Source organism: Aulonocara stuartgranti (assembly GCF_965226115.1).
Source record: "Aulonocara stuartgranti genome assembly, chromosome: 12".
Taxonomy (NCBI): domain Eukaryota; kingdom Metazoa; phylum Chordata; class Actinopteri; order Cichliformes; family Cichlidae; genus Aulonocara; species Aulonocara stuartgranti.
Window position 1 is genome coordinate 24,799,965 of NC_138948.1, and position 26,232 is coordinate 24,826,196.

The 26,232-nt window shown below is 42.6% G+C and overlaps 1 protein-coding gene across 1 annotated transcript in view; it reads right to left on the reverse strand.

The window, feature by feature from the left end:
- Positions 1–25,931, reverse strand: part of adgra2 (adhesion G protein-coupled receptor A2) — a 39,705-nt gene extending 13,774 nt beyond the window's left edge. The window contains exons 1-2 of the mRNA XM_082554434.1: positions 24,840–25,931; positions 6,868–6,939 (exon numbers count right to left, since the gene is read on the reverse strand). Of these exons, the coding sequence (XP_082410560.1) occupies positions 6,868–6,939; positions 24,840–25,129 (362 nt within the window). The 5' untranslated portion in view covers positions 25,130–25,931. The remainder of the gene's footprint in view (positions 1–6,867; positions 6,940–24,839) is intronic.
- Between the last annotated feature and the right edge of the window lie 301 nt (positions 25,932–26,232).

Genomic DNA, 26,232 nt, shown 5'->3' on the forward strand with positions numbered 1-26,232 from the left:
ATACTTTAATTGCAGTTTTCTCTGTATACGACTCAATAAAGGAAAAAAGACAGAAACAAACATGTCTGAAGGTATGATGGAAAAAAAGCGAGGGGGTGTTAACTGCCACCTTGGTTCCTGAAAGAGGTCAGCGGAGACCATTTTTGTGCCGCGTGTCATTTCCTGTCTGGTTGGCGGGTCTAGCAGAGGCCTTTGCTCGTTTATTTTTACAGTTTCCTTTCTCTCTCTCTCTCTTTTTTTTTAACTAGGTAGTTTTCCTTTGTCGGGAGGGGCAGGTGGGTTAAAGGATTCAGTAATAAGAAGAAAAATACGGCCCTGCGTATGGTCCCTGTACACCCCACCCCCCTACTCCACAACACACTTGCTCACAATGGGGCTCTGTAACTACCGACCCCAACGTGCTCTTGCTTTCCCCCTAAAACAGGAAACCAGGATCTGCTGAGCTCTTGTTTTTCTACTAATTTCCTGCTTTGCTGCCCCGTCCCTAGATTATTTATTTAATTTTTTTCTGGTTCCTCTCAGATTGGATATACCTGATCAGCTATTTGCCATCTGGAAAGCATTTATTCTAGCACAGCCAAGAAACCTTACACACATAATACACATTTTCTATGATTTTCTGTCAGTAGCGCTGCTGCAGGACACATGTTTAAAATATTTCCTTGCAATTTCGGACAACAAGCATCAGGACCGTACTATGGTTCAAAAACACGAGGCCCGCAGCTCTGCCCATGACTGACCATAACATAAACCGTGGGTCCAACTGCACTGTTGTTAGTGGGATGTGCAGAAATAGCAACACACTTTTATTTGAAGTGTAAAATTTCCTAGCTTGGTTATATGTTCCTATAATCTGCAGCAAGAAGAGATGAAGATTATTCTGCCAAGGAAAACTCTGAAACCACGGATCGTGATTGACTCCAGGTCTGGCTTTAGGAGCGGCATAGAGAAGAGTGCCGTGCCCATTTTTGGCAGATTTTCACGAGACCTACCAGAATGCAAATAATCAAAAACAATAAAAGTCAGATCAGATCAGATAGATTTGAACATACAGTGAAAAAAAATGCTAAGAACATTTTATTTTCATTTCATCTGGGTCATTCAGTCTTTATTAGAAAGTTAAGTAAAAATATAGTTGTAACAATTTGCAGCTGAGAAATCAGCAGGGACAAGTGCCTTTTGTTCAGGTTGTCAATGAAAAGAGTGGCTCGTGTCCGCGAGTGAATTTTCAGCCAGTAGGTGGACTGCAGCATGCAGAGAGTGTAAAAGGTGAGGAACAGCAAGAGCCCGAGTGGGCTCGGAGAAGGGAGATGCAAAAATAAAGCAGAAAAGGAAGCTGGGGGGGGGGAAGAAGGTCTAGAGAAAGCTCAAGTTCCTCCTGAGGAAAATGCCCTTGAAACCATATCGAGTTTGCCGAAAGAGTGTGTGAGAGTGAGTTACTGGCATATAAAGCATATGATTTGGTAATGGGCTTATGAGGGGGTTTACTCGCTGTTTCAATAAACTCCCAGAGCCATGACTGGGCTAAGCTTGCAATACAAACACACCCGTTCCTCCAGTTTATCTGAAAGACACATCTGGAGTCTATCAACTCCTGCAGCACCCCCTTTGTGTTTCCACTCTCCACCACGCTTAACCCCTTCCTCACCCACTCCACCCCTTAATGGGTCATGCACTCTCATTAGGTGACTGTTGCCTAACCGGGAGCCACCCGGTGGCATGTGCGGGAAAAATGCACCAAAACAAATGTTCATTTTTCTGTGAAGGGGGAAACAAGACTCCCCTGTGCAATCACAGCAGCTGTCCTTAGCGCTCTCCAGAGTGGGCTGGTACAATCTGAGCCTTTCTTTTAGTCAGGCCAGTCTAGACAGAGGGGCTCCTTGCCATCTCGCCATGCCTACACGTTGGCCACTGTTTTTAAGTGTTACAGTGTGGCACACCTCTTCTTTGTTCCCACTCATCAAGGTAATTTGCTCAGCTTGTGTGGAAATCTCCTGCTAAGGAAAACGGCCTCAGATTTATACAAGACAAACTGCAGGAGTGTGCTTTCTTTCTCACCCTCGCTCCCTCCCTCTCCCTTCTTCATCTACCCTTTCCCTCTCTCTCACCACCATACCATCTTTAGCCATCTTGGCTCTGCGTCCCTCATGTCAGATGGTAAAGTTGTTTAAGTTGGACTCCGTCCTAACCCCTACCGCTCAGAATGGCAGAGGCGATTTCAAGGTTGGTTTCGGAGAGATTTCAGGCAAAGAGTGAATGAATGGTCTGCCTCTGCTTTTGCGGAACAGATACTATCAAGCCAAACATATATGAATTGGCCTAGGCCTGCACATAATCATAACACTATAACTGTGCATGTTTTCTCATGCAGACATTTTTAAGAAACAGTGTTCCAGCCCAAGGTTTAATTTCAGGCTTCCCTTAATTTTGTTGCATTATCAGCATAAATCTCAAGCACCTCCTTATTTTCTACACTTAAACTAAGTTGAGTCTACAAGAAGTGTTTGGTTGTCTTATGTGATGTTTTATGTGCTTACTCCAATGAGTCCAAAGAAGCGCAGTGTTTAAAAGATTCCCACTGTAGAGATCATCTCAGCCTCTCTTGTTGACAAAAACGGTCACGCTGCCAACACCTAGAGCCTCCTAACCACAAGCCTCACTCCTGCCTTTCAGACCTGTCCACTACAAACACCCTGCTGCTCCCTCATCCATCATCATCGTTGCCCTCTGCTCTCCCTCCCTGCTCCCTCTCTCGCTGTAGGGTAACAAGCCTTAGTAATGAGGGCCCCTTGTGCCCTGCCTGCCTGTCCTGTGTCCCATGGTGCAGTGGGGCCCATTTGGAAAGGAGCCAGACTGCCTCGGCCCTCGTTGCTCATTATTCTCATTACATTGCCTCAAATCAGTGCAGGACAGGCTGCTGGGATCTGTCCACAACTCATAAAGGTCCCGGCTCATTAGTGGGGTTGCCAGTGAAAACTTCCATCAGAAAGGGTGTGCATAGCGGTAGAGGTACTCAAAAGGTGCGCAAGTACACGAGCAGAGGTCTGACGGTGTGTATGAAAGTGACTTATTTTGCGCATAGCAACCACCGCCACAGAGGCGAGGCATGATTTAACCAGTGTGTTCATCCAAAGAGCTGGAAAGAAATGAAGTATTCCAAGATCCAAATGTAGCCATTGGATGGCAAGCCTGTTTAAAAGACCTACAAAAACACAGTAGTCTAGTAAGAGGGCAAAAAACAAACAATCCTAAATTGCTCCTCTGCACTTGGGTGGCTTGGCAGGTTATGAAGGCAATAGTGGCTTTGAGGAGGTTTGTCCCAATGAAAGGGCTAACTGTGTAGATTGCTGCACGGCCTTGTCCAGGCCTGGAGGAGGGTGTTCTACTCTGGAGCTGAATTCTCCGTTTAATAACAGCAGATCAGACTGCATTCAGCTCTGAATAGAAGTATGCTGTGAGCGTGTGGAAGTGAGTGTGTGTCTGCTGAGACCTGTTAGACTGGGCCAGAAGAGAGGGTGCCCATACTAGGAAGCACACTCAAGGGTTACTGTATACACTGAAGTCACAGCAGCGATGAGCCAAGAGTGAGAGTGTGTGCGCGAGTGTGTGTGTACCTGTTTAGACATCTTTGTGGGGACCAAAAATTGGAATGTTACTATACTTGTGGGGACCAACAGTCACTTATGAGGACAAAAGCGGCTGTCCTTGCGAGACTGAAGACTTTTTGAGACTTAAAATGTGGATTTAGTGTCAGGGTTACAATTAGATTATGGTTAGGTTTAGGCTATGGCTTAGGGTTAGGTATTCATTTTGATTAGTTAGGGTTAGGGTAAGCGGCTAGGGCAGAGGTTTCCAACTCTGGGCCTTAAGGGCCGGTGTCCTGCAAGTTTTAGATGTGTCCTTGATCCAACACAGCCGATTTAAATGTCTAAAGTACCTCCTCAACATGTCCTCCTCAACAGTTCTCAAGCTTGGTAATGAACTAATTATTTGATTCAGCTGTGTTGATCCAGGGTGATATCTAAAACCTCTGGGCTATTGAAAGCACTATCAATTTGATGTCCTCACTAAGATATCAAAACGAGAATGTGTGTATGTGTGTGTCCCTGTGTGTGTATGTTTCACAACAACATGTGTCCCAATGTGTGTGTGTGTGTGTGTGTGTGCGTGCAGTTAGGGGGCGCAGACTGTGTTTATCCTTGTCACGTAGGGGAAGAGATGCAGTGTAATTCCCTGATGTGTGTTTACTCAGCCCCAGTGGGCTGGCCTTTGATTACACCGCTGGTCACATAATATGAGTAACTGCTCACTACTGCTCCAAATGACAAGCACATGTTGACGCCATACTGGAAACAATGAGAAGACCCGAAGAGCCATGGTGGACCGAGGAGACAAAACAAAACCAAAATCTCACAAGCGCAGACAAAACTCACACTCTAAGCTCATATCTGAATTCATCCCTGCAAACCCTTCCATCAGTGTGGCATTTTTCACAACAGACAGCAAATTTCCCATGAGCTCAGATGTGATTATAAGCTGCCCGAGGCTCAATTAAAGGTTGAAGATGTCAGAGTGAGTGAGTGGACCTCCACCACTGTGTGTCAGCAAGCCAGCAGAGGTGGAGGCGGAGGAGTGAAATGAGGCCTGTGTGATTTACATTTCGTGCTCAGCCAGACGCCTGCATCTCCCACTGTGGAGCACAGCCAGGGGTTTATCTGCCTGTTTTTTGTCTTTCTCCCAACCTCTTTTAGTTAAACCTCCACTCTGCTGCCTCCTGCTAGTTTTTTATCACTGCTCCAGGTACATGGGAGAGCTCAGATTACCCGACCCACCGACCCTATGGCGCTACAGGAAGGCTTTTCCACACTAACAAAAATATGCAACATCAGCTCATTCTGAGCCACAGATCAGGCTTTAATTTACTATACATTACTGCCCAAGTAGCATTAGCCTCAGGATCTTCCTGTCAACAGCTTTATCAGCGTCCTCGGTGCAAGACTGCTGAGGTGAGAACTGACAACTTGGCCTTGAAACTATTCACCAATGGTGTTCTCGTGTCAGACTTTAGAAAAAAAAACATAAATTTGAGCAAATATAGCTTTTGTTCTCGACTGGCACATCTGCTCTGAACTTCAGTGGTAGGTACTAACAAGCTAACAACTGCAACAAATTACCATATTTTTCTTTCTTTCAACATTTTTGAGAAACTCGTTAGCTTCATGGGTGGCAGCTCGAAGTGCCATGTGGAACTAATATCTCTGCAACATACCCACCAGCCCCCTCGCCAACAATATAAGCCTGTCTGCCAGACTACAGCATTCAAGTTTGCGAAGTGAAGCTGCAACATATGTGTTGTTGCCATAAAGCTTTACTGGGATGCCCTGTGAAACAGCACACTGTAAAAAAAAACCCCAAAATGAATCTGTTGTGAAACGTACACTAGATTCAAGGACAGTGTGAGAATATCAGAGTATTCAGGGAGATTGGCATAGTAGAGTGTAGGTGCTAATTAATTTAACACCCATCCTGTTTGTATTTCATTCATTGGGCAACATGATTTATAAGATTTATTTTTTGTATAAGAACCAGAAACACTGTCAACGTCTGTAGACCCAAGCTCATTCAAACTCTGCCCTGTGGTATGAAAAGTCAAAATTTGGAAATTTGAAGAAGGAAAGCCAGCATGTGTGAAAGCATGGCTGTTGTGCATTAGTGTGCACAGCCTGGATAACTTGCTCTGAATGATGCATGCAGGTTTTGATCAATTTATATTCCCACCTAAATATGACAGAGAGTGTTACAACAACATGGCTGTGTAGGACAAGTCTCAGGGCTTTAACTGGCCCGCCTGCAGTCCAGGCCCGTCAACCTCTGGAAACATTTGGTACACTGTGAAATGAAACATACAGCTAAGGAGGCCCTGCATGTCAAGCAAGTATGGGAAAACATTTAGCTTCTTAATGTACAACAGTTGGCCTCCTCAGTTTCACGATAAAACACGATTAAAAGAAGATTCAAGCCAGCACAGCTGTAAACATACCGATGGCCAAACTTTTTCTTTCTTTTTGTTTTTCCAAATATGTTACTGGCAACAAGTTTGAAATGAATATATACATTTTTTCCAAAAAGCAAAAAACACATTATATGTTTGGCCTTTGTACTTTTATCAATTGAATATGTCATTTCAATTATTTGAAATGATTACAGTCTGTTTTTATTTACAATACACAAAGCAACCCAGCTCTTTTGAAAACAGGGTTGTATTTGTTTTCGTAATATCGTGGTCTGGACCAAGGTGGTGGATCGTCTTACAGGCCGTGCAATTATAGCCATGTGTCACCACTGGCAGTTCCAACTATAGTTCCTTTCCCGTTTGTCACCAGTGGCGCTGTGCATCGCCTCAAATTCGTAAGAAAATATTTCATCTCTCACTTGTCTCACACCCCATTCATAGAGAGATTACGATGCCGCTAAGGAGGGCCAGACTGTCTGCAAGCCACAGGCAAAGCTGCCAACATGCAGCTCCTGCCAGAGATCTCCCTTATCTTGTCATGTGGAGTGGGGCTTTACTGATAATGGAGGAGTGAAGTGTAATTATGTGAAGTTTTCAACATAAGTCTGTGATAGCCAGTCTGAGTGTATCATCCTCCCTTCTGGAATGAAGCCCGTGATCGGATAGATGGGCCATAGCTGCTCAGATCTGCTCAGATCTCTCTGATACCTTGTCTGTATGTCTCCACAAGGCCCGGGCCAGAGACAAGCCAGAAATCAGCTCACACATAAATCCAGTGGAAACAATACACATGACATTAGACCACCCGCAGAAGCACAGTATTTAATAAAGGACGATGAGAAAAGGATACTCACAATTTATCCAAGACATAAAGTCCAAGGAAGGATCCGTTTCTCAGAACTCGGATTTTGTTGTGGCTCAGTATCCTGTAAATAAAAAAAATGGAAACAAATCAAATCACACGGTTGTTAAAAATAGGTTGAAAAAAAAAAACATGAGGAATAGAAATAGAATAGAAACATAAATTAGGAGGAGGAAAAAAGCCAAAGAAAATGTCCATTCAGTGCTGCAGTCACATGAGAGATTAGCATTAGCATTACCTAAAGATGTTTCAAATAAATGATAAGACAGAAGGGCATCAAGACAGAGGTTGCAATCTTGATAATCATTTATAAGTTATTGTTTTTTAAGATCAAAGGGATGTCTTTCCATATCAAACAAATGGCGGCACATGCCACGGTAATTAGCTCTTTCCCCGCTGGCAAATCACTTGGCCTTTGGAGTTCTTATCAGTGCACAGAGCAAAATGCTAGAGGGCAGAGTGGAAGTGAGGCTGAGATCTCTCGGTTTGACAGGGAAATGCAAAAATATAAGGCAATAGGCCAAGGCTGCTTTAGAAGTTGCATAGACTTATACTCTGCCCCTAGTTTCAGTGACAATATACTTGTGAGAGTTAAGTAAATAGGACACTACATGCAGAAGCCTGTTGCTTAGCTTATTCACAACAGTAGAAGCATGATAGGGAAAATTTCTAGTCTGAGGCATGGATCATGGAAAGTGCAGCAAGTTAATTGTCTTCTTTATAGAGAAAAAAAAGCTACAACAAAATAGTTACTTTTTAATAAAAACAACTTTATTTGTATGACATTTGTCAAAACACAGAGTCCTTCACAGTTTGAATAAAAGCCACACATTAAAGATAATGTCTGAAGATACAGACACATAATCAACTATACGATCATTCATCACACACATACATGCAAATAGTTGCAAACTATGTCCAAAAATAAAGAGGACAATTAATAAAGAGGCGATTAAGGAAAAGCTAACCTGTATAAATGAGTGTTAGCCAGAGAAAGGAAGAGAAACGCATCATGAGAATTTATTAACTTAAAACACCATGAAAGTTTTGTAGCAGATAAGGGTTGAAACAAATCTGCTACTGTATTGAATTACAGTCACAGCGCCATTTTTTCCAATTCAGGAAGAATGACATTTTTATAGTGCACAAAAAGTTCAAGAGGAGGTCTGGGTGGAGAACTGGTGCACAAAAACACCAGTGGTCAAGATTGATAGCACTTTATTCTCCATACGCAGCACATTACTGTCACCATAATCACAATTATGATGGAGCTACACCATCCATCTATCCATCTATCCTCTTCTGCTTATCCTTATCAGGATCGCCGGGGGGGGGGGGGTCTATCCCGGCTAACCAAGGTTGTTATAGTTAACTAAAAATTAACTAAAAAGTAGAATTTTGAAAATAAAATTAAGACTAACTAAAATTAGAGAAATCTAGAGAACATATTGTTTGTTTAAGTATCTGTTAGTAAAAAATGTATTACAGCTAATGAGGCTTTAATGGACTACCTGTACTGATTTTCCTGAATACTGCCTCTGATATATGCCCTCCGTATAACAACTATAATTAAAAAGACGACAATAAACACTGAAACTAATGAAATCATAACACTTTCAAACAATAGAAACTAAACTTAAACAAGAAAATACACAACCATAATCACTCGGATTCAGACACCTGTCTATATCCTTCTCAGCGTGGGCTCAGGGTACAGCCAGGACCCTGCCCTGGAGACAGGCTGCCATCATTAACACACCCTTTAGTCTCACGTCATTATTGCCCCTGCCACACAGCTTTTAATGGGCTGTTTGTGACATTAAGTGTGTTCTTAATTGAGAGAGTGAAGTTGTGTGTGTGCGGCTTTAAGAGAGGGAGCTCACTGTGAAGCGTCCGTTAGATTTACAGCAGCAGTGCACAGCCCCCCGTTTCCTGCCACATCAATAAAAACACTGCCTTCAGCTCCGCGCCTTCCAGCCCGCTTAATGACCGGATTTAATCGTCCAATCTCAGTATACAAGCATGAGCTGGCCCGACTCACTTCTTCCCTCCTGTAACAGTTAAAAGTGTCGAAAGCCAGCATTGCAAAATGGAAACGTAGGGAGTAAATCATCTTTTGCTACAGCTACATCGTGGACTCTTCAGCCAATATCTTGCGACAATTATCAGCAAAATTTCAAAAGCAAAGAAAACACATTTTCAAGCTGTGCTGCAATCAAGACACTAAAAATGATAACGACTGGAATACTGAAAGTAAAGCCTCTCCCACCATTTTTGACGTCATCCCAAATCTGAGCTCCCCCCCCCCAACCCTTTCCAAGATTTGGAAAAAATACAAACATGTCATGTTCACAAATTCCCACTGAACTCCTCAAAATAAATCATTATTATTAAGGCAGAGAGAGGATGTTAGACGAGAGCAATCCTCTTGTGGTGTAGCCTGGATTTGAACCCGTGACTCCTGGGCCTTGAGGTCTCTTGCTCGACTTTTGGGCACAAAATCTCTCCTATAAATGGATGCAGGCCCAGGATGAAAGTTACAGAAGATCCGGAACTGCCTGAATAATTCAGTGCAGATAGGAGAGGAGAAAGTCACATCTGGCAAAGAAACAAGCCATTTAATTCAACACAGACAGCTGAGATACAGATAGTTCCTTTTGGACTTTGCTTATTAAGCAGAAAACTATTAGTCAGGGAATAATGCACATTTGTTTCTGGTGTGCTCCGAAGGCCCACATGTGCACATCGCTGCAAGCCTACAGGAACAAAACACCTCCTTTCATATAATCACACACTGAGTTAATATGCATTCTCCAAACCTGCACAGATTTATTTATTTGTGTGTTGCATTCAGGTCTAAACCCAGCACACATTCCACACACGGTATTTCAATTATCTCGCTAAAACTTGAAAGCTGACTTTCGCAAATAAACAGCGCACACAAAATGAGCTAACCGAATTCCTCCCATAAGCAACAAAAGGCGCAGATTTCCAGGAACGCAGGGGAGTTGTGTGGCCTAGACACTGCTGTATAATCCCTAAAGCCTGATGTTTGGAGCACAGTTGTAGTGGAGGGCATTGTTCTTTTATAAACAATACAAAGAGTACAACTCTGAGAAAGAGAGAGAAGCAGAACTCTGTAAACAGACAGAAATAGTCAGCGCTCCCATCAGGCTAAACAGGAAACCCAGCCAATTAGCTGTTTATTCAGAACCCGGTTTGAGAGGTCAGGGGTTGCAGAGAGAGCACTTCCTGGAAAGTCATCAGACAGATGGAGCAGGGTCCGGACACAGGTGACAGCTGAGGCAAACGAGGGTCCATCGCTTCATCACTGTAGGTTAACAGAGCTTTACAAACAAAGAAGATAAGCAGCTTCTACTAGGAGGCCTAATGTCTGCTCAGCACACAGTATTGCTACTGAGGCTTAACTGCACATTTCTGCCAGATCTGTCTGTAAGTGACAGATCAGATGGCAGATTGATTTAATCTTCTTCTGTTTTCAAGACCTATTTGCATGGCACGTCAGTGCGCTAACTCAGTCCAGACTACGGTATGGTATCTTTCATTCACTTAACCCTTTCAGAGCACAGAGGCCTAAATTAGATGGGCTAATTGAATCCATCTAATTCATGCAACCAAAGGAAAAAGAGAAAGAGAGGGAAAGCAGGGCCACATGTCAGGCCCCAGGGATCTTGTTTAACCATTTCGCATAATTCATTTACATTAGGATCAAAAAGAAAGAGGTCATATGAAAAGCACCAGGTCAAACCGAGTTACCAGCTTCTCTTCTAGCAGTTCTCACTCAGCAGAAGGGTTAAACACCACATGTATAGCAACAACTTGACGTCACGGTTTTCTTTAATATAAAACATAAAAACACATATGGATGTATTCTTGGTTTTTCACAAACTTATCCCCAAAGAGATCAAGTAAACTAATATTCTTAAGAAAAAAAACCTTTTAATAAGTGAGCTCGATTCTCAAGTAAATTTCTGTAAACATTACATCTTTAAAAATGCCAAATTATGTATTATTTAAATCTTTGACATCATGCAAAAACAAAAAATCCCCTACCTGCAAAAACCTTCTCTCCAGAAGTTCAGTGGCAAAAAATGTGTAAATTTACGCATCGAATCACACTTGACTTTTTAGCTTCCATTGCCACAGCTCCGTGTTAGATCAGGCTTCTTATGCTGCATGATGGTGTGTAAAAAAAGTAGAACTATACAAAGCATCTTGTCTAGCAGACCACAGCAGCTCCTCCCTGCATCATGCCACTCACTTTGTTGGTTTGCTCAATTTGCTTACTAAACCCACAAAGCCTTTGAGGGCCACACGGGAGCAATGACAGCACGTCACAAATCGTATTTGATTTACTTCCACTCCCCACCCCCCAACTCTTAACTACATAGCTGTCTCATTGGTAACACGCTGCCCTGAGCCTGGAGGATAAGGCCTGATCTGTGTGGGTGCTTACGCACCTTTGTCTTCTGTATTCTGTATACTTTCTAAAGCTGATTTTGGGCCGTCGTTTGGTTGAACACAGGCGATAAAAAAAAGATACATCCCTCTATTATCTGTCCTAACCACAGCAAGAATGCTGTAAACTCAAACACAACAGGATGTCCTGTTTGCTTTTTGGTGTCAGTATCATCCCACCTTCATCCTCTCATCCTGCTTCTTTGCCAAATGCACTTTAAACTTTTTCTTTATTTTTTTGGGTGGGGAAGGATACACAGGAAATGCTCTAGCCTGGTTTGGCATGTAGTCCCGAACATAAATGAGCAGTACTTAAGTAAAAAGCCCCGATTTCAATTGGCTCCTAAATATTTAGGCATGCTGGACTCAGACAGTGAGCTCTGTGTAGCTGCAGGCTTCTACAGCAAACCACAAGCAGAAAAAGAGTCTTAAGCAAGGATTTATATTTAATAAGAATTCATCTCCAGGCTAAGCTCCTAGAGCTCATTATGTATGTAGTACACTTCACGTTCTGTGAATAATAGTATGGTTTTCTTTCATACTGACTACAGATTCATTCTTCTTCAGCAGATCCAGTCTTTACAACACCTGAAGCTGCAGCAGTCTCACCAATGATGAAACAACGGGAGCGCTTGAAAGATGCGATCGATCTAGCACTCCGAGGCCAAAAGAGACGGAGGTGCTCAGGTTCAGCGTAATAAAGAGTAAAAACAACCCAAAGCACCACTGTGTAAACATCAATTAACTTTGGATTGGTCTCTTACGCTCGAGGACCACACGCGGGGTGAGAGACAAGAACCCTTGAAAGAGATTGGTAACGTGGCAAAACGCCGGTCGTAATTCAGAGACCAATGGGAGCCAGATAATGAGACTAACTGTAAATGAGAGTCTCAGAGCATCATTACTGAATTAAGTCTGGTTTAATTAGCCGATTTGATAATGCACATGCTGGTCTGTTTCACATAAATAAAATTTAATAAGAATTTAACCGTGAGGGAGCTGAACTCTGCTGAAAGTGGTGCAATTACCCACTTTTAGATTACAAGAGGCCAGCTTTGTGTGAGCTCTTTCATTTGTGTCTTATAGCTGAGCTGCAAAACCAGTGCTGATTTATTTTACTGCATTTTCCCCTTTAGCTTTCCATTTGAGCAGCTTTTTCTAGCCAAAGGTGCATTTCAAGAATATGTGCCATTCACAGAGGAGAACTAAGTGGACATGGCAGCACTTCTCTTCATATATACATCACACACATATCCCTCAGAGTAATGCAGACAGACGGGGTGGATCAACAAAATACTGTGGTTACACCAAAAGATGGATTAGAAAGTGCATTACCTAATTTAGCTTCCCAATCCCACTTACTCCATCCAAACACGGGCTCTAATGAATCAGACGCCATTACCCATCTACATTACACTGCTACTATGACGGGCTGGCAACTTGTGGAAGTTGTACCCCACCTCTCGCCCGCTGTCAGCTGGGATATGCTCCAGCACCCTCACAACCCTGAACCAAATAAGTGGTTTAAAAAAATGATGGAAGCATGCAGTGGATTACACTGCAATTTAAGCTCCCAAACCAGGAGAATCAAAATGATCCCTTCAGCTGCGGGCACGCCAGCGAGAAAGGATAACATCATCGGATGTGTCATAAGAGATGAGCTGTAAACTTTTAGAAAATGTTTCAGTGACAGACTGTGATGACTGTGATACTTTTACACCCACAGAAAAACATACACAACTTGCTAAGCTGAGATTCCTGTCTGGACAAACTTAGAGCCGTAATTAAAGCGGGCTGCCATTTATACATTCAGCGCTGTGATATGTGAGAAAGCCAATCTGGAAAACTTTTACTAACAGCAGCAATTAATCTTCCAGTCTTGCATGCAGAATGCAAGAGTGCGTCTATAAAAAAGCTATTTGCTAAATGAATGAATTGCCATGAAGTACTGCTGATGTTTGTTTAAGTGGAACACAATGTAGGCAATACAATTAAAAACAGCAGTCATTATTAATTATTTGAATTGATTTTTAAAATAAATAAACCTGCAGTGACAGACAATAATAAGCATTTATACACCTGTACATATACACATAAGCTGTGAAGACATTCATTAGCAGCTGAGAATTGTGGGTAATGACATTTCGTGAGGTGTGTTAACAGCGAGGAATTATATAAGTATTAAGTATTAAAGTAAATGTAGATTATTTGTTTAGTGTCAGTTTAAGGAGATGTAAATGTTAATTCAGGGGATATTGAAATGCATCAGTATGTGTGAACTGCATTATTTTTTTCTGAGGGAATTATTTATTCTATGCTGTGAAAATATTCACATTTTCATTTGTAGGACTGCTGACAGTATGTGTGGTTATGGTTCACAGCCTGCATCAGAACTCTAACTTTAAGAAAAATCCTGTAAATTTTACAGTAAAATACTGGCAGCAGGGTTGGCAGCACTTTATTGTAAAATTTAAAGTGACCATACTGTAATTCTTTTTACATTTTTTTTTACTGTATTTTTGAAATACAGCCTGCTTACTCTAAAATTGTGTATTTTTTTTTTACAGCAATCCATTGCAGTCCAGCTCTCTCCTCTAAGTCTCTTCCTTACTAACAGACACATTTTGTAGAAAGCAGAGGAGGAAAGTGGAGGGAGGAGGAATAAGAGCAGAGAGATCTCTCAGAGTGGGAGGCCAGTTGTGTCATCCTTGTTACAATAAGTGCTTTAAAAGAGGCTTCCAGATCGCACCGACTATTCAGCACATGGGTTATTCCTAATAGCTTAACCCTTTCAGACAGAGAGTCACCTAAGCCAGCAGTCCTGGGAGCCCCTTGCACCCTGAGCCTGTCCTAGGCAAGTCGCGGCACCAGATATAACAGAAAGACTAAATGCCCCTGAGCCCAACAGGCACTTAAACAGCAAATGCATGTCAAGATGTGAATGTGCCCATTGTGCCTGACCCACCAGTGGGCTCGCAGCAGCCACCAGGGAACGCTGCCAAGCTACAAGCCCCATTTACCGCCTGTCATGGAAAGGCACTTGCATGTAATTGCATGAAAAATATTTTTTATGAAATCATTTTGCAGACCCACATTGAGTAATTTAGTCATCAAACAGGGAGAAGAGGGTGAGAGCAGCCACATGAAGGAGTGGTACAGATTCCTGTCATTCGTGTATATGACAAAATAGATGAATTTAATGATTTATGCCAATAATTTTCTTGCATTACTCAGTTTTGTTATCATATTTATGTCCCTCAAGGCCTAGCGTGGGGAGTGTGCTCCTGCATCTGATATGCTGAACCGCTTATTATAGAGTGTACTGCATTGTGCTTGGGTTAACATGCAGGGCCAAGCAGTTAGGCTTTGTGGTTTGTGGTGTGTGTGTGTGTGTGTGTGTGTCTGTGTGCGTGCGCGCAGATTTATATGTACTAGTGTGTGACCTATAAGATTTATTTATATGGAAAGTGTGTATGTTTAACTCGATGGGTATGTGTGTGTGTGCGCGCGCATAAGTGGTCCAAAAACTACTAGTCTAAAATTAAAATCTGGGTTTTTTAAATGTCTCTAATTAGAGAGGGGAGGACTGGAGCCTATTTTGAGAGATGTGGCCATGCACGCCCTTCCCATATGTGTGCGCACAGGCTGACACACACACACACACACACACACACACACACACACACACACACACACACACACACACACACAATACACGATTTGGAGAGGAAGGTCTCCACTTCAAGTTGGTCTTATTAGACAATTCATCGAGTTCTGCTATCAGGAACTGTCTACCAAGAGCGCTTCAATATACAATTTATTAAAGCTGAGAAACCAGTGAACTCCAAAGACATAAACAAGTAGCTGCCACAAATATTAACAATCAGGGAACACAAGCTAAAATAAAACCGCCTTACTGTGAGGCTGCAATAAATTAGTGCAATATTTATAGTCAAAGACTCGTCAAGACAAACCAAACTGGAAAGTTTATGGCTGGAGTGCAGGAACACAATAGTCAGTTTAATCACTGTCTAAAGTGTTTTTACACTTTTAATGAGGCAATTTAGTGAATTTAGCCATTTGAGACAGTGAGTGGAATGTGGTGTATGCCTGTTAACATTGTCTCATTGTTCTGTTTCATAACCAGCCTCTGTTTTCTGATTCCCAGCAAAGACTGCTGGGAAATCAGGCCGCGTTTACAAAGGCTTGGCTAAAATCTTTTTGCCCCAGATACTGAGTGCCTTTAGAGGAATCTGTGAGAAGGTTGTTTTTCTTTTTTCATTTCTGTGCAGCAGTAATGCTTTCTCGAATGACAGTCAGGGCTCAATTCAGATTTACCAACGTTTCAACACCAGAGGATACCACAGTGTATTAAATAATCAAAAGGCATCTGTAATAAAAACTGGTAGACCACCATTCTTTCCGAAGGAACACACATTCATACTGTATCTTTAAACAGCGGTTAAGCCATCAAGAAGATTTTAATCAAGGGTTATTGCTTTATGTCACAACTTGTTCAGTCACTTTAAATGTAGCTCTAAACCAGATCATATTCATAGACAGTGTAAAGGATAAAACAATCCAAGCAACAGATGTTTAGTTTGTTGTGGCTCCGTGTAACAGCTTACTCAATAATACAATGGTTTTGAGTAACGATGAAGATGAGCTGCTGGTTGGTTTTATATACTTGAGTACCGTTGATAAAGATACAAAAACACACTATCAGTATCTCTTTTTTATTTAACAATTTGTTTCTTAGGAAAAAAAAATGTGGTCACATGACGTTACCTCGGGGACAAAGCTGGGGTTGTTATTTCCCACTACTTGCAGTATTTATCTTTCCATCTAAAGCCCCTTCCACATATAAAGCAATTTATTTGTTTTCCATCCCTGTGCTGCTGATAGGGGAGTGCAAGTGAACAATATAAGCTCTGGTTGTATCGGTAATCATAGTTTGTGCGTGCAACACCCTCAACTTCTGGGTGATCCACTTCTACCACATGGCGATTGCACAGGTCGCCCAGTGGAAGGCAAGCTGTCTCCCAACAATTGCCATACAACTCAGATCGACTGCAATCACTCTAGGACAGATTGGCAAAGGTTTACACCTATACTTGCCATGTAATTTATAAATTTACAATCTGTCATCTATCATCATACAGTCTGGTGAACTCCAACATCTGTCGACAGCAGTCTTTACTCTGCTATGGAGAGCTGCTGCAAGCTAATGAGAGCCTCCAACCTGATGAACTTTGAAATTCAGTTTAATTCAATTTCATTGTATTTATATGGCACCAAATCACAACAACAGGCGCTTATAAAAGACCCCTACAATTATCCAGAGGAAGGATTACCATATGCAGTTCATTCACAGTAAGAGAGCGGTGGATAAGCTGCTGATTGAACTGCTTATTTGTTTGTGACAATGTGGCATTTAAAAACATTTTCAGAGGAGCAACCTATCTGCATGTGTTTCCATTCAAGCACACTGACATGACTGACAAAAGGAAACCCAAAAGCTTTCCTTGACTTTAAATTCTGCCATATGTTCATTTAGTGTTAGTACACAGACTAATGCAGACTTTTAGCTCTTAATTGTTGTGCTTAAATCCAGATTGGTGATAAAATGGCACTAGCCATGTCCAAAGCCATGAAGCACTAAGTTCAGCCTCTTTGCTCGACACGTTACTGTTCTTGCACATTCGATACTTTCTGTAGTTGCTGTATAATTGTCCTGGTCAACCCACCCTCTAAAACTGAAAGTGTAAGCACATTATTCATACTGATGGATACAGTTACTTAGTATACTCTAAGTAATATAAAAGTATATGAAATTCAGAAGATGATTGCACTGCATTGCCATAGATTAGTTCAAAGACACACACATGCATGCACACACACACATACACTCACGCAAGCCACAGGCATTCCCACTACAGACACCCATTATCTCCGTCCCATGTGTTGTCGACCCGGAGCAGGAACTTTGGGGGCCGCTGTGGTCAGACACAGGGAGCGGGAAGTTAGCGCTGGCAAAGAAAAGCCAAAGTCAGGCATTTTTGGAGTAAGATAAGAAGAGAGCAGCGAGAAAGGAAAAACTAAAATAACAAAAAGCCACTTGGGGGTATGAGATTACTATGACAACACACCGCTGTTTTTGCCAAGTTTTGGAACACCGGGGCCATTTAATCAACAAACACAACAAGGTGATAAGTGAAATGCACATTCATCAAGCAAACGGGCGGGCAGCTGCAGTACACACAGTATGACGGCGAAGACTCCCTCTCTGCTTATGTTACCTTGAACTGCAAGGACTTAATAAAATACAAGGCTTGTGTGGCACTGGCAGGTGCTGCAGCTGCAGTAGAAAACTCGGAGTATCCAGTGTCAGGCCGTTGTTTGCTTTTTTGATTTATTGCTGACCACGGCCACACCTAACATGTGTGGAGGGGAGTCTGCTCCCCCTCGTCTCAACACCTTTCCCCACATAAATAAACTCTTCAGGAATGCCCAGCCAGCACGCTCTCTCTTTCCCTCTCTCTCTCTCTCTCCGTGAACTTTCCCTGATGATAAGATGTCATTCGGGATGTCTCGTAGTCACGCTCCTATCTGACAAACACTGACTCACAGAGCAATCATAAACCACCGACACATCTGCTGGCCCTTGGGTATCCAGCCTCCCATTTGCCACAAGTGAGAGGCTGATGATGTGACTCAGAAGATAGCACAGCGATTAAAGGCACACAGATTAATACTGTAGGCAGCCAATTATACTACTGAGGTGAGCTGGCTTTGAAAAAATAGACACTCAGAGGGCGTAGCAGATGTAGCAAATGATATCGGGCTTCATGATGGGCAGATAAACAGAGCCAAAAATGAAAAGACTCAAACCAGATGAATGTGGGGTTAACAAAAAGGCTTCTCCATCACTCCTTTTTAGAGGCAGACTGCTTAGATGCTGGTGTAGCATATTCTTGTAGGTGTAGATTATGCAGGATTAGTTCAGCCACTGCTCTGCTAACACTAGTAATATTATAGAAAGAATTTTAATATATAAATCCTGTAAAATTCTAATAATTATGCTGGTTCAAATGGAGAAGGAGCAACCACAACAGTGTAACAGGGCGTGTGCCGTACATTTTGCTAGCAGCTGTGAACAAACTAAGAGACTGCTCATGAGGACATTTGATAGAGAAACTATACGTAAGTTAGTTAAACAAACATGGTGAAAAGAACACACAGACAGCAGTGTTTTGTACTACAAGTGGATGTTTTTTTAATAATAATAATCAGCACACACTTGGAGCCAATTCAGTATTCAAACTGTAAATCTGAATAAACTGAATTAATAATCTCTTTGAGTCATTAAGCTTTAGAAAGCTGTAATCGGGTACTGTGTTTCTCAACATGACAGAGTCATGATCAGCATCAAATAGCTACCTTTTAGACATTTTCTCTTTTTTTCTCATGAATAATTTAAAAAACAAATGAATAAGCTGAGTTGGTCATGTCGATGGTGTGTTTGCTGGCAGTGCCACTCAAGCACACCATCTACATGAGATGAAGACAAAATGTGGTTGTAGGAGTAGCTCAAAAATCAAGCTTTTATCTGCTTTCTTGCTAAGAGTTGAACTGGTAAAAGTTGGAAGGGAGAGCCAACTGTTTTATGCTGATGTGTTGTCTGTTAGCTGTGCAAGAATGACCTAACGTAAGTTTGTGCAGGACACTGGACAAAAATAATGTCAAAGTGACCTAGGTCACACAAAAAAATGTGACACTAAAGAGCAAAAACTAGTTTATCTCTGTATATGTGAACATAAAGTTTGCATCTCAAGTGATGCTGGTTTTAATGCAAAAATCATGCAAAAACATACTGTCTGAAGGAAGTAAATGGGCAGACATTCACTTCCATGATCCTCACTGATAAAAAATATTGTTGCCGTGGCTGAAATACTTTCATCTGAAACCCTTGACTGCCATTTAGCCACACTGACATACTGGGCTCAAGTTCAAGCACGCAGAGAGAGCAACTGCAGCTGTCTTGGATGGGGAGGGAGGGGGGACGATCACGCCAAGGATGGGCATGCTGCTGACCCTCACTCTGAGTATCTGAGCCCACTCGCTCAGGCTGGCATCCACTGAGCCACAGCCATCAGTCACTGACAATGATGACAAGAAAATACGCCAAAGGAGGAGCACAGCTTTGACTTGGGTACAAACCACAAGTTATGAAGCACCAGCACATTTGCACATGAGCTGCCACTGTACGTTCTCTTCATTTGTCTGTTATTCATTAAAACGCTAAAACAAAGACAGCTGCCCCCACGCTGCACTCATTTTTCTTTGGGTGTTTCAGGGCTATAGCATGAATCTGTAGGATACGTATACCAGTTAGCTAATGATACATATATATTGCTTGCTTCAACACAGATACCCCAAACTGGCATATTTGCATATGTCTGCCAGCTGGTTGTCTGTGAAACATCCTTTTTCAGATGAAAGATTGAATGAACTCTTCCTTCTGCTAAGTTGTGCTTCACAGCCTCCCACATTTTCATTATTATTAAAGCCATTTTTGTCCTGTTCCCTAATGCAGTAGTAGAACCTACAGTATGAAATCTTCTGAAACAGCCTTCACTTCATACAACAAGAATTCTGTGATCAGTTTACGAAGAAAGTCTGAAGATGCTGAAAACACTGAAATAGCCGATACCGAAAGATTACAGCTTCTTTAGTCAGCAGAGCTAAACTTTCAACATAATAAACAACATTTGGCTTTGGGACACAGGGGTTGATGAAATTATGCGTATGTGGATATTCCATTAAAATTATAATAACTTGTTAGTAATGAGCCCATCAATCATTGTGATTAATGGGCTCATTTTGCAACAGTTGGCATCCACACTTTTCAGATCAAATTACATTATTATTGGAATAACAACCTGGATGGGTTTTTTTGGAGGGGGGGTTAACAAAAATGCCAGATTTGTTATTCCAATCGCATACATAAACAGTTAGCTAACTGGAATTTCGAACTCTACAGCTGGACCAATTTATCAACGGGCCAAAATTTTAGGCCACTATTAAATATTTTCTGATCTATTGATATTGCCATTTATAACAGCAAATGACAGAAAATGAAACAAGTAAAGAAGAGACAACAGAAACACCCTTCAGCCAGGAAGTTGCATAGTTTGCCCACCAGGGGGCACTCTGCAACATCCCTTTTGCCAACAAGTGTTTGGAACTACAAACAAAACAGAGTCAGGCAGAATCACTAAATACCTACACATAACAAATGGAAGTTTTTTTGCGTTTCAGGTGTCTGAAAGAAAAAAAATATCGGCCGATATATTGGATTTTTAAATCATCAAATATCGACATTAGTCTTAAAAAACATACTATAGCTGTCAGGCTGAAGTCTGACAGAAACAGTTCTGTTTAGTCCCTGGTATTGACAGGTATGTAAGAAAAGTGTGTTTACACTCCAAACCAGTTGAGAGAATGGAAACTATGAACTTTTGCTATAGAGGCATAAGAGACAGCTTCTGTTAGAGATGTAAGCCGTTTAGAGTAGGTACAGATGTTCCTCCCTCTGTCAATAGCCTCAGTATAGTCTTCTTAGCTTTACTGGGAGCGTCCTGTGTCACTGAGCCTTTCTCCTGCCAATTCACTCATTTTCTTTTAGGCTATTTGGGATGCATAAAACTGGGGATATACCAACATTGGTGCCCATGTTGTCCCTACGTCTTTCTATGAATTACTGTCGGGGTCGTTAGGCTGGAACAGACATGTGAACAATGTCACCTTGTTCAATGTGGCATCCCCAGCAGATGTTTGAATGACTCAGTCCTGCCCTATTAATTCAAACATGTCCAATAATGACTGATGACTGGTACTTGAATAGGTTTAGACCTGGCATTAACACTCTCACTGGGTCTAGCGCTACCCTAATGTATTCCACTCCTCACTTTTATGCATCACCTTTAAATCCATTTTCCAAACAGCTTTTCTGACTTTTACCAGTACTAGTAAGGCCTGTACCATTCTGACTGGCCAGGTGTGAAGCACAACTAAATAACCTAAGCTTGGGGCATGGAGAAGACTGTGTAGAGAAGCTGGTGCCTTCAGTGTCTAAGCTGTAGAGATCTGCAGTCTTTTTTGACACAGATGAGTTCTCTCAGTTCATCCAGCTGAATTATTATGACAGAAACATCCAATCTGCTCTTGATAAAAAACAATATGCCAGTTGCATTAGAAAATGTCTCAGATTTGAACCTCCCTTGGCATTATCACAGACGAGAATTATTTCTTTTAAGTAACCAAAAGCTATTCGATTTTGCAGCAAATGAAGAAAGACTGTTTGCACTTCGTCAAAACAAAGTCCCGCGTCCATGTATGTCCTTGAACGCGTTGCCAAGATATGACCTAACTTCCTTTTCAACAGCTTCATTGCCATGATGAATAAAAGCTTTTGAAAATGAGAAATCCATATAATATCTTGGTATGAAGATGATCTGGTCCAGTTCTGATGAAGATCGGAAACAACGGAGCCTGTGAAATTTTAGCAAACTTAAAACACAAACCAAAAAAATTGATATCATATGGATTTATCATAGATCTTATGAATATTGGGCATATTGTTTAAAAATTAACTCCAGCTCCAACCAGCTGCTTCAGCGGCAGTGGTGTTACCCAAAATTGTAGTTTTGCATAATTCCGCTAACAGGCAAAGACAAATGTAACATCCAAAATATTAGAGACACGAAGTAATGTATTAAAAGTGAAGCTATGTTGATGCATTTAGAAGCCCTGCCTCCTCCTCTTGTGTCTCAACTTGGAGCTAAAGATCTGTTAGTCAGGGGATGGGGAGTTTTCAGTCTCCAGGGGCACATCCCTCTGAACTGCCTGCCAAACTTCTCCTCTCTCCATCATTTTTCTTGCTCAGCTTTCTTTCTTTCCCCTTTGATTTCCTCGTCCCACTTCTTCTACTCCTCGTATTCGACCTTCTTCCCTCGCTCCGGCCTCTTTTTAACCTACACCGTCTTTTCCCACTTTCTCCTCAACAGAACTTTTCACTTTCACACCCTTATCTGTTTTACCCTCTCTTCCCTTTCCACTCCTCTTCCTCTCTCAGCGATCCACCTCCTCTGCAGCCGTGCATAATTAGGCCTAAACACAAGCCTGCTCAAGCTCACATCTGGAAGAAGTTTGGACATGGCAGTTTCCTACCAAGACGACTAAATATTTAGGTTGAGAGTTACTGCATGTGGATGAACTCATGATAGAGAGCGGGGGGAGGGGGGATGGAGATAAAGAGAAACGAATGAAAGTGGGACAAACGACTGGAGCTCGATGGAGAAGGCTGAGAATAAATTTATACACCATTAAACTACTGATAAGCATAAGTTTAAAGAAACGGCGATGTGTAAACGTGACACACACTGCAGTGTAAACAAACTCCAAACAGAGATACTGACGAGCCATAGGAGGAGGTGATAATATTGGGGGGGTCAGGGGGGTGGACTGTTTGCTGCTCCTTTATGGATGGCAGGAGCAACAAACAGCCAGCTAATAGTTTTAATAAACAAATCGCCGTCGGGTTTTCCCATGAGGCTCAGGGGCCTCAGCTGGAATGTTCACAGGGGCCAGCTGTTGTGAATTACACGTAGCAGCCAGCCCCGGAAGCCCAAGGCCTGGTGTCCTCCAGCCTTTGCCTGCTCAGCATGGAGGAGAGCATTCCTCCAGGCTGCCCCAGAGAGAGGGCAGCAGGGCCTGGCTCTCAAGCCCGCCGATTCTGGAGAGGAGGAAAAGTGATGTAGGGCATGGAAAAAGCTCCTATGCCGCACCTGGGATACTGTCTGCAGTTTCAGAGCGTCTGTGGAATGTCAGGAATAACACGAATACCCACACAACTTCTCGCATTCCACATCTGGAGCTAATGTCACGAGCAACAGTGGGAACGCAGGCGCTTGAAAAGACTCACCGAATCCTCAGGAAAACAAACTTTCTAGACACCGTCGTTCCCGGGATATAGAGAAAATGGTGGATTGCAAGCGGAATTGTTTTCGCCTGGCAGAGAGCTTAATCAAAAAAGTGTCACAGAATGCAAAGCGCATGCACAAAACATCTTAACCAAAGTTAGGTGTGGGTATAGGAGATTATCTTAAGTCACCTCAACCACTGCCACCCGAGCCATTTCACCTCCTCCAGCTTTTCAGCAATGTGTTCCCCAGATGTTTATCCTGCCTTTAATAAGCAAGAAACATAAAGCCCTATAAATGGACTGCTGGCTGGCTTTAGCTCTCCTGGGCATAAATCCCCTCACTTTACCTCATATGCTTTCTCCAGTGGGGCAGTTGAACATGTTTTTCCCCCTGTGACGATGTGCACTTAGCATTTCTCCCGCTGGGTCAGAGTACAGAGACACTAACACACTGTGGGAATGAGCAATGTCTTCAAAAGACTGAGCAGCTGTGAAGAAAGTGGTGTGTTACTGTCCAAAGAAATGTGTCACTAATAGATCGGTAGGCCATCAGTCATGGGCAATAGTGTACTTTGGCCAGTGATGGTAGTGCTTTCAAGTTTGGTCCAAAACAGACCACACAAATAACTGCTTTATAATTACAAATATGCAACTATTCTGGGTCAGGATTAGTGCTGTCCAGCTCTCGCCAGATGTTTTTTTTCTTCCTCCCTTTTCAACGGAAGGAGATAGTGAGGCAGGGTGTTGCGGCATTTAAGGAGCCGCCCACCAGTAAAGCAAAGACTCAGACATAAAATACTTATAATTTGTTTCTGTTTATTCTAGTTCTGCGAGGCCAAGTCAGCTGGGCCATGTGCACGAGCGGCGGCGGCGGTGGAAGAAGAAGGAGCGAGCTGAAGACAGGGCGTCTAGCTGAGTCTAATTTAAAGCGACAGAGTTGTGTCAGAGAGGCAGGGCCAGATGATGGCTACAGTCAGCCCTATGCCCTCTCAACGCTTGTTTTAATGGTTTGCAGCATGGCAGCGTTCAGCCCAGCAGTTAAAGTAAATCAAGATGTAAGCGCCTAACCTGACAAGTCTTATTAACTCAGAAAGCCATTAATGTAGGTAAAACTAAGGTCAAGGGGTCATCGGTGTGTGGCTCCCAGAATACTTAAGCCTTAGATGATAATCACATTGGGAGTACTTTTTAAGAATGAACAACTAAAGGTGACTTCCCTAATCCTATAACATGGACATCCTGTGACTTCAACTTAATTTAACTATGGAAACAAGTTGTTTAAAAAGATTGGATAATATTTCCCCTCCAAAATGTTTAGGGGACATTCAGAAATACTATTATGAAAGCTGAGTGACACCAGAGAACAGAAATGAGGCCTAATTGTACCAGTGACACCAGTATGTCAGGCCCAGCCTTCAAAAATCCAGCCTTATGATAATAATACACTGTTAATTCGTCAGTTTGAATGTTACAGTGATGCTCAAAGTGTTCCAACTCACAGAGTGACGGTTCTGTTGGGCAGCAAGCCGGGATCCGGAAGTTCAGTCAGCTCCCCCTTGCTGCAGCTGACCCTGATCCCCACAGCCTGGACGCTGTGCAGTTTGGGGCGCTCTTCCGCGCAGCTGCAGCCACTGGTGGAGGCGAGCAGCCCCGGGCAAGCCTGGTAGAGCCTCGGCAACAGGAGCAGCATCAGTACCAGACGCCCCGGCAGCAGAGGGATGCCAACGCCGGGCGCAAACATTGTCCTTCGGCTGGATCTCACCTCAGCTGCACCCCAGCCTCCAATCATCCCATATCTGCAGCATGGAGCTTTCAGTGGGTGTAATGTGGGCGAGAAGAAAGTTGTAATAACAACAACAATAATAAAATCAGCTTTCAGGCCTTGAATGAATGGCAAGGTTAAAGGATCCGCTCAACAATGGACACTCGTCATCCGGTCATTCCAGAAATATTCAGCGCCGTTGATTTTTTCCCCAAGTGTCCCGTTATGTCATGGCAGCCCGGGCGCACAACTCCCTCTGGTCCAAACGCTTTTAATAAATCCAAGAGATGTGTCACCCTCCAAACGTCCACAACAGTTAGAAAAAAAGCGATCCAATATGTCTCTAAAAAGTTGATGGCTGTGTTAATTACCTTTAGAGAAGTGGGAGTGTCCAGATTACCGTTATCTCGCCTTCTGCGAACTTAATCCAGGGGTTGGTGAGATTGACGGCTGAGCAGTCACATCCACAGCCACGCTGTCGTTTATATGAACAAAAATTAATTCTCTTTTTCACTTGCTCGCATCTCTTGAAAGTTTCCCTCAGTGTTTTCCTCCAATCCCTAAGCTCACCGTTGCTTACTCTCATGCGCAACTTGAATTCAGTTTGAACTTGTTGGAAAAAAGAAACAAACAAAAAACAGCAACTTTTAGTTCGTTTAGAAGTGAGCTCGGAGCTGCGGTGTAATTCCCAGAATCTAGCGGTTTTGCTTGCTTGCCTCTGTCACACTCAAAAATCACTTGGTTACTACCCCAAGTGCGCCCATTCCGTCTTCGTCTGCGCCCTGGTCCCCGCGGTCCTAGCGCATCCGGATCTGCACAGAGCGAGACAGAGAGGAGGTTCCACATGTGACCGGGGAGGGGGTCAGGGCAACGACGACTCACGTTACACGCCTTCACAAAAAAAAAAGAAAAGAAAAAAAAAACATACGGCCCATTAGGTTTAATATTATGGATATGAGTTTGCCTAAAACCCACAAATATTTCACCTATAAGCAAAACTGAAATAATTATCGAAATAATTAGGCCTAGTTATTAACTCAACTTTTGGCTTTTATCCCATTACAACAATAATACGTTCAATGATAAATTCATCAGAAAGGGAAACTGCTTTTGAAAATGTTGATCGGCCT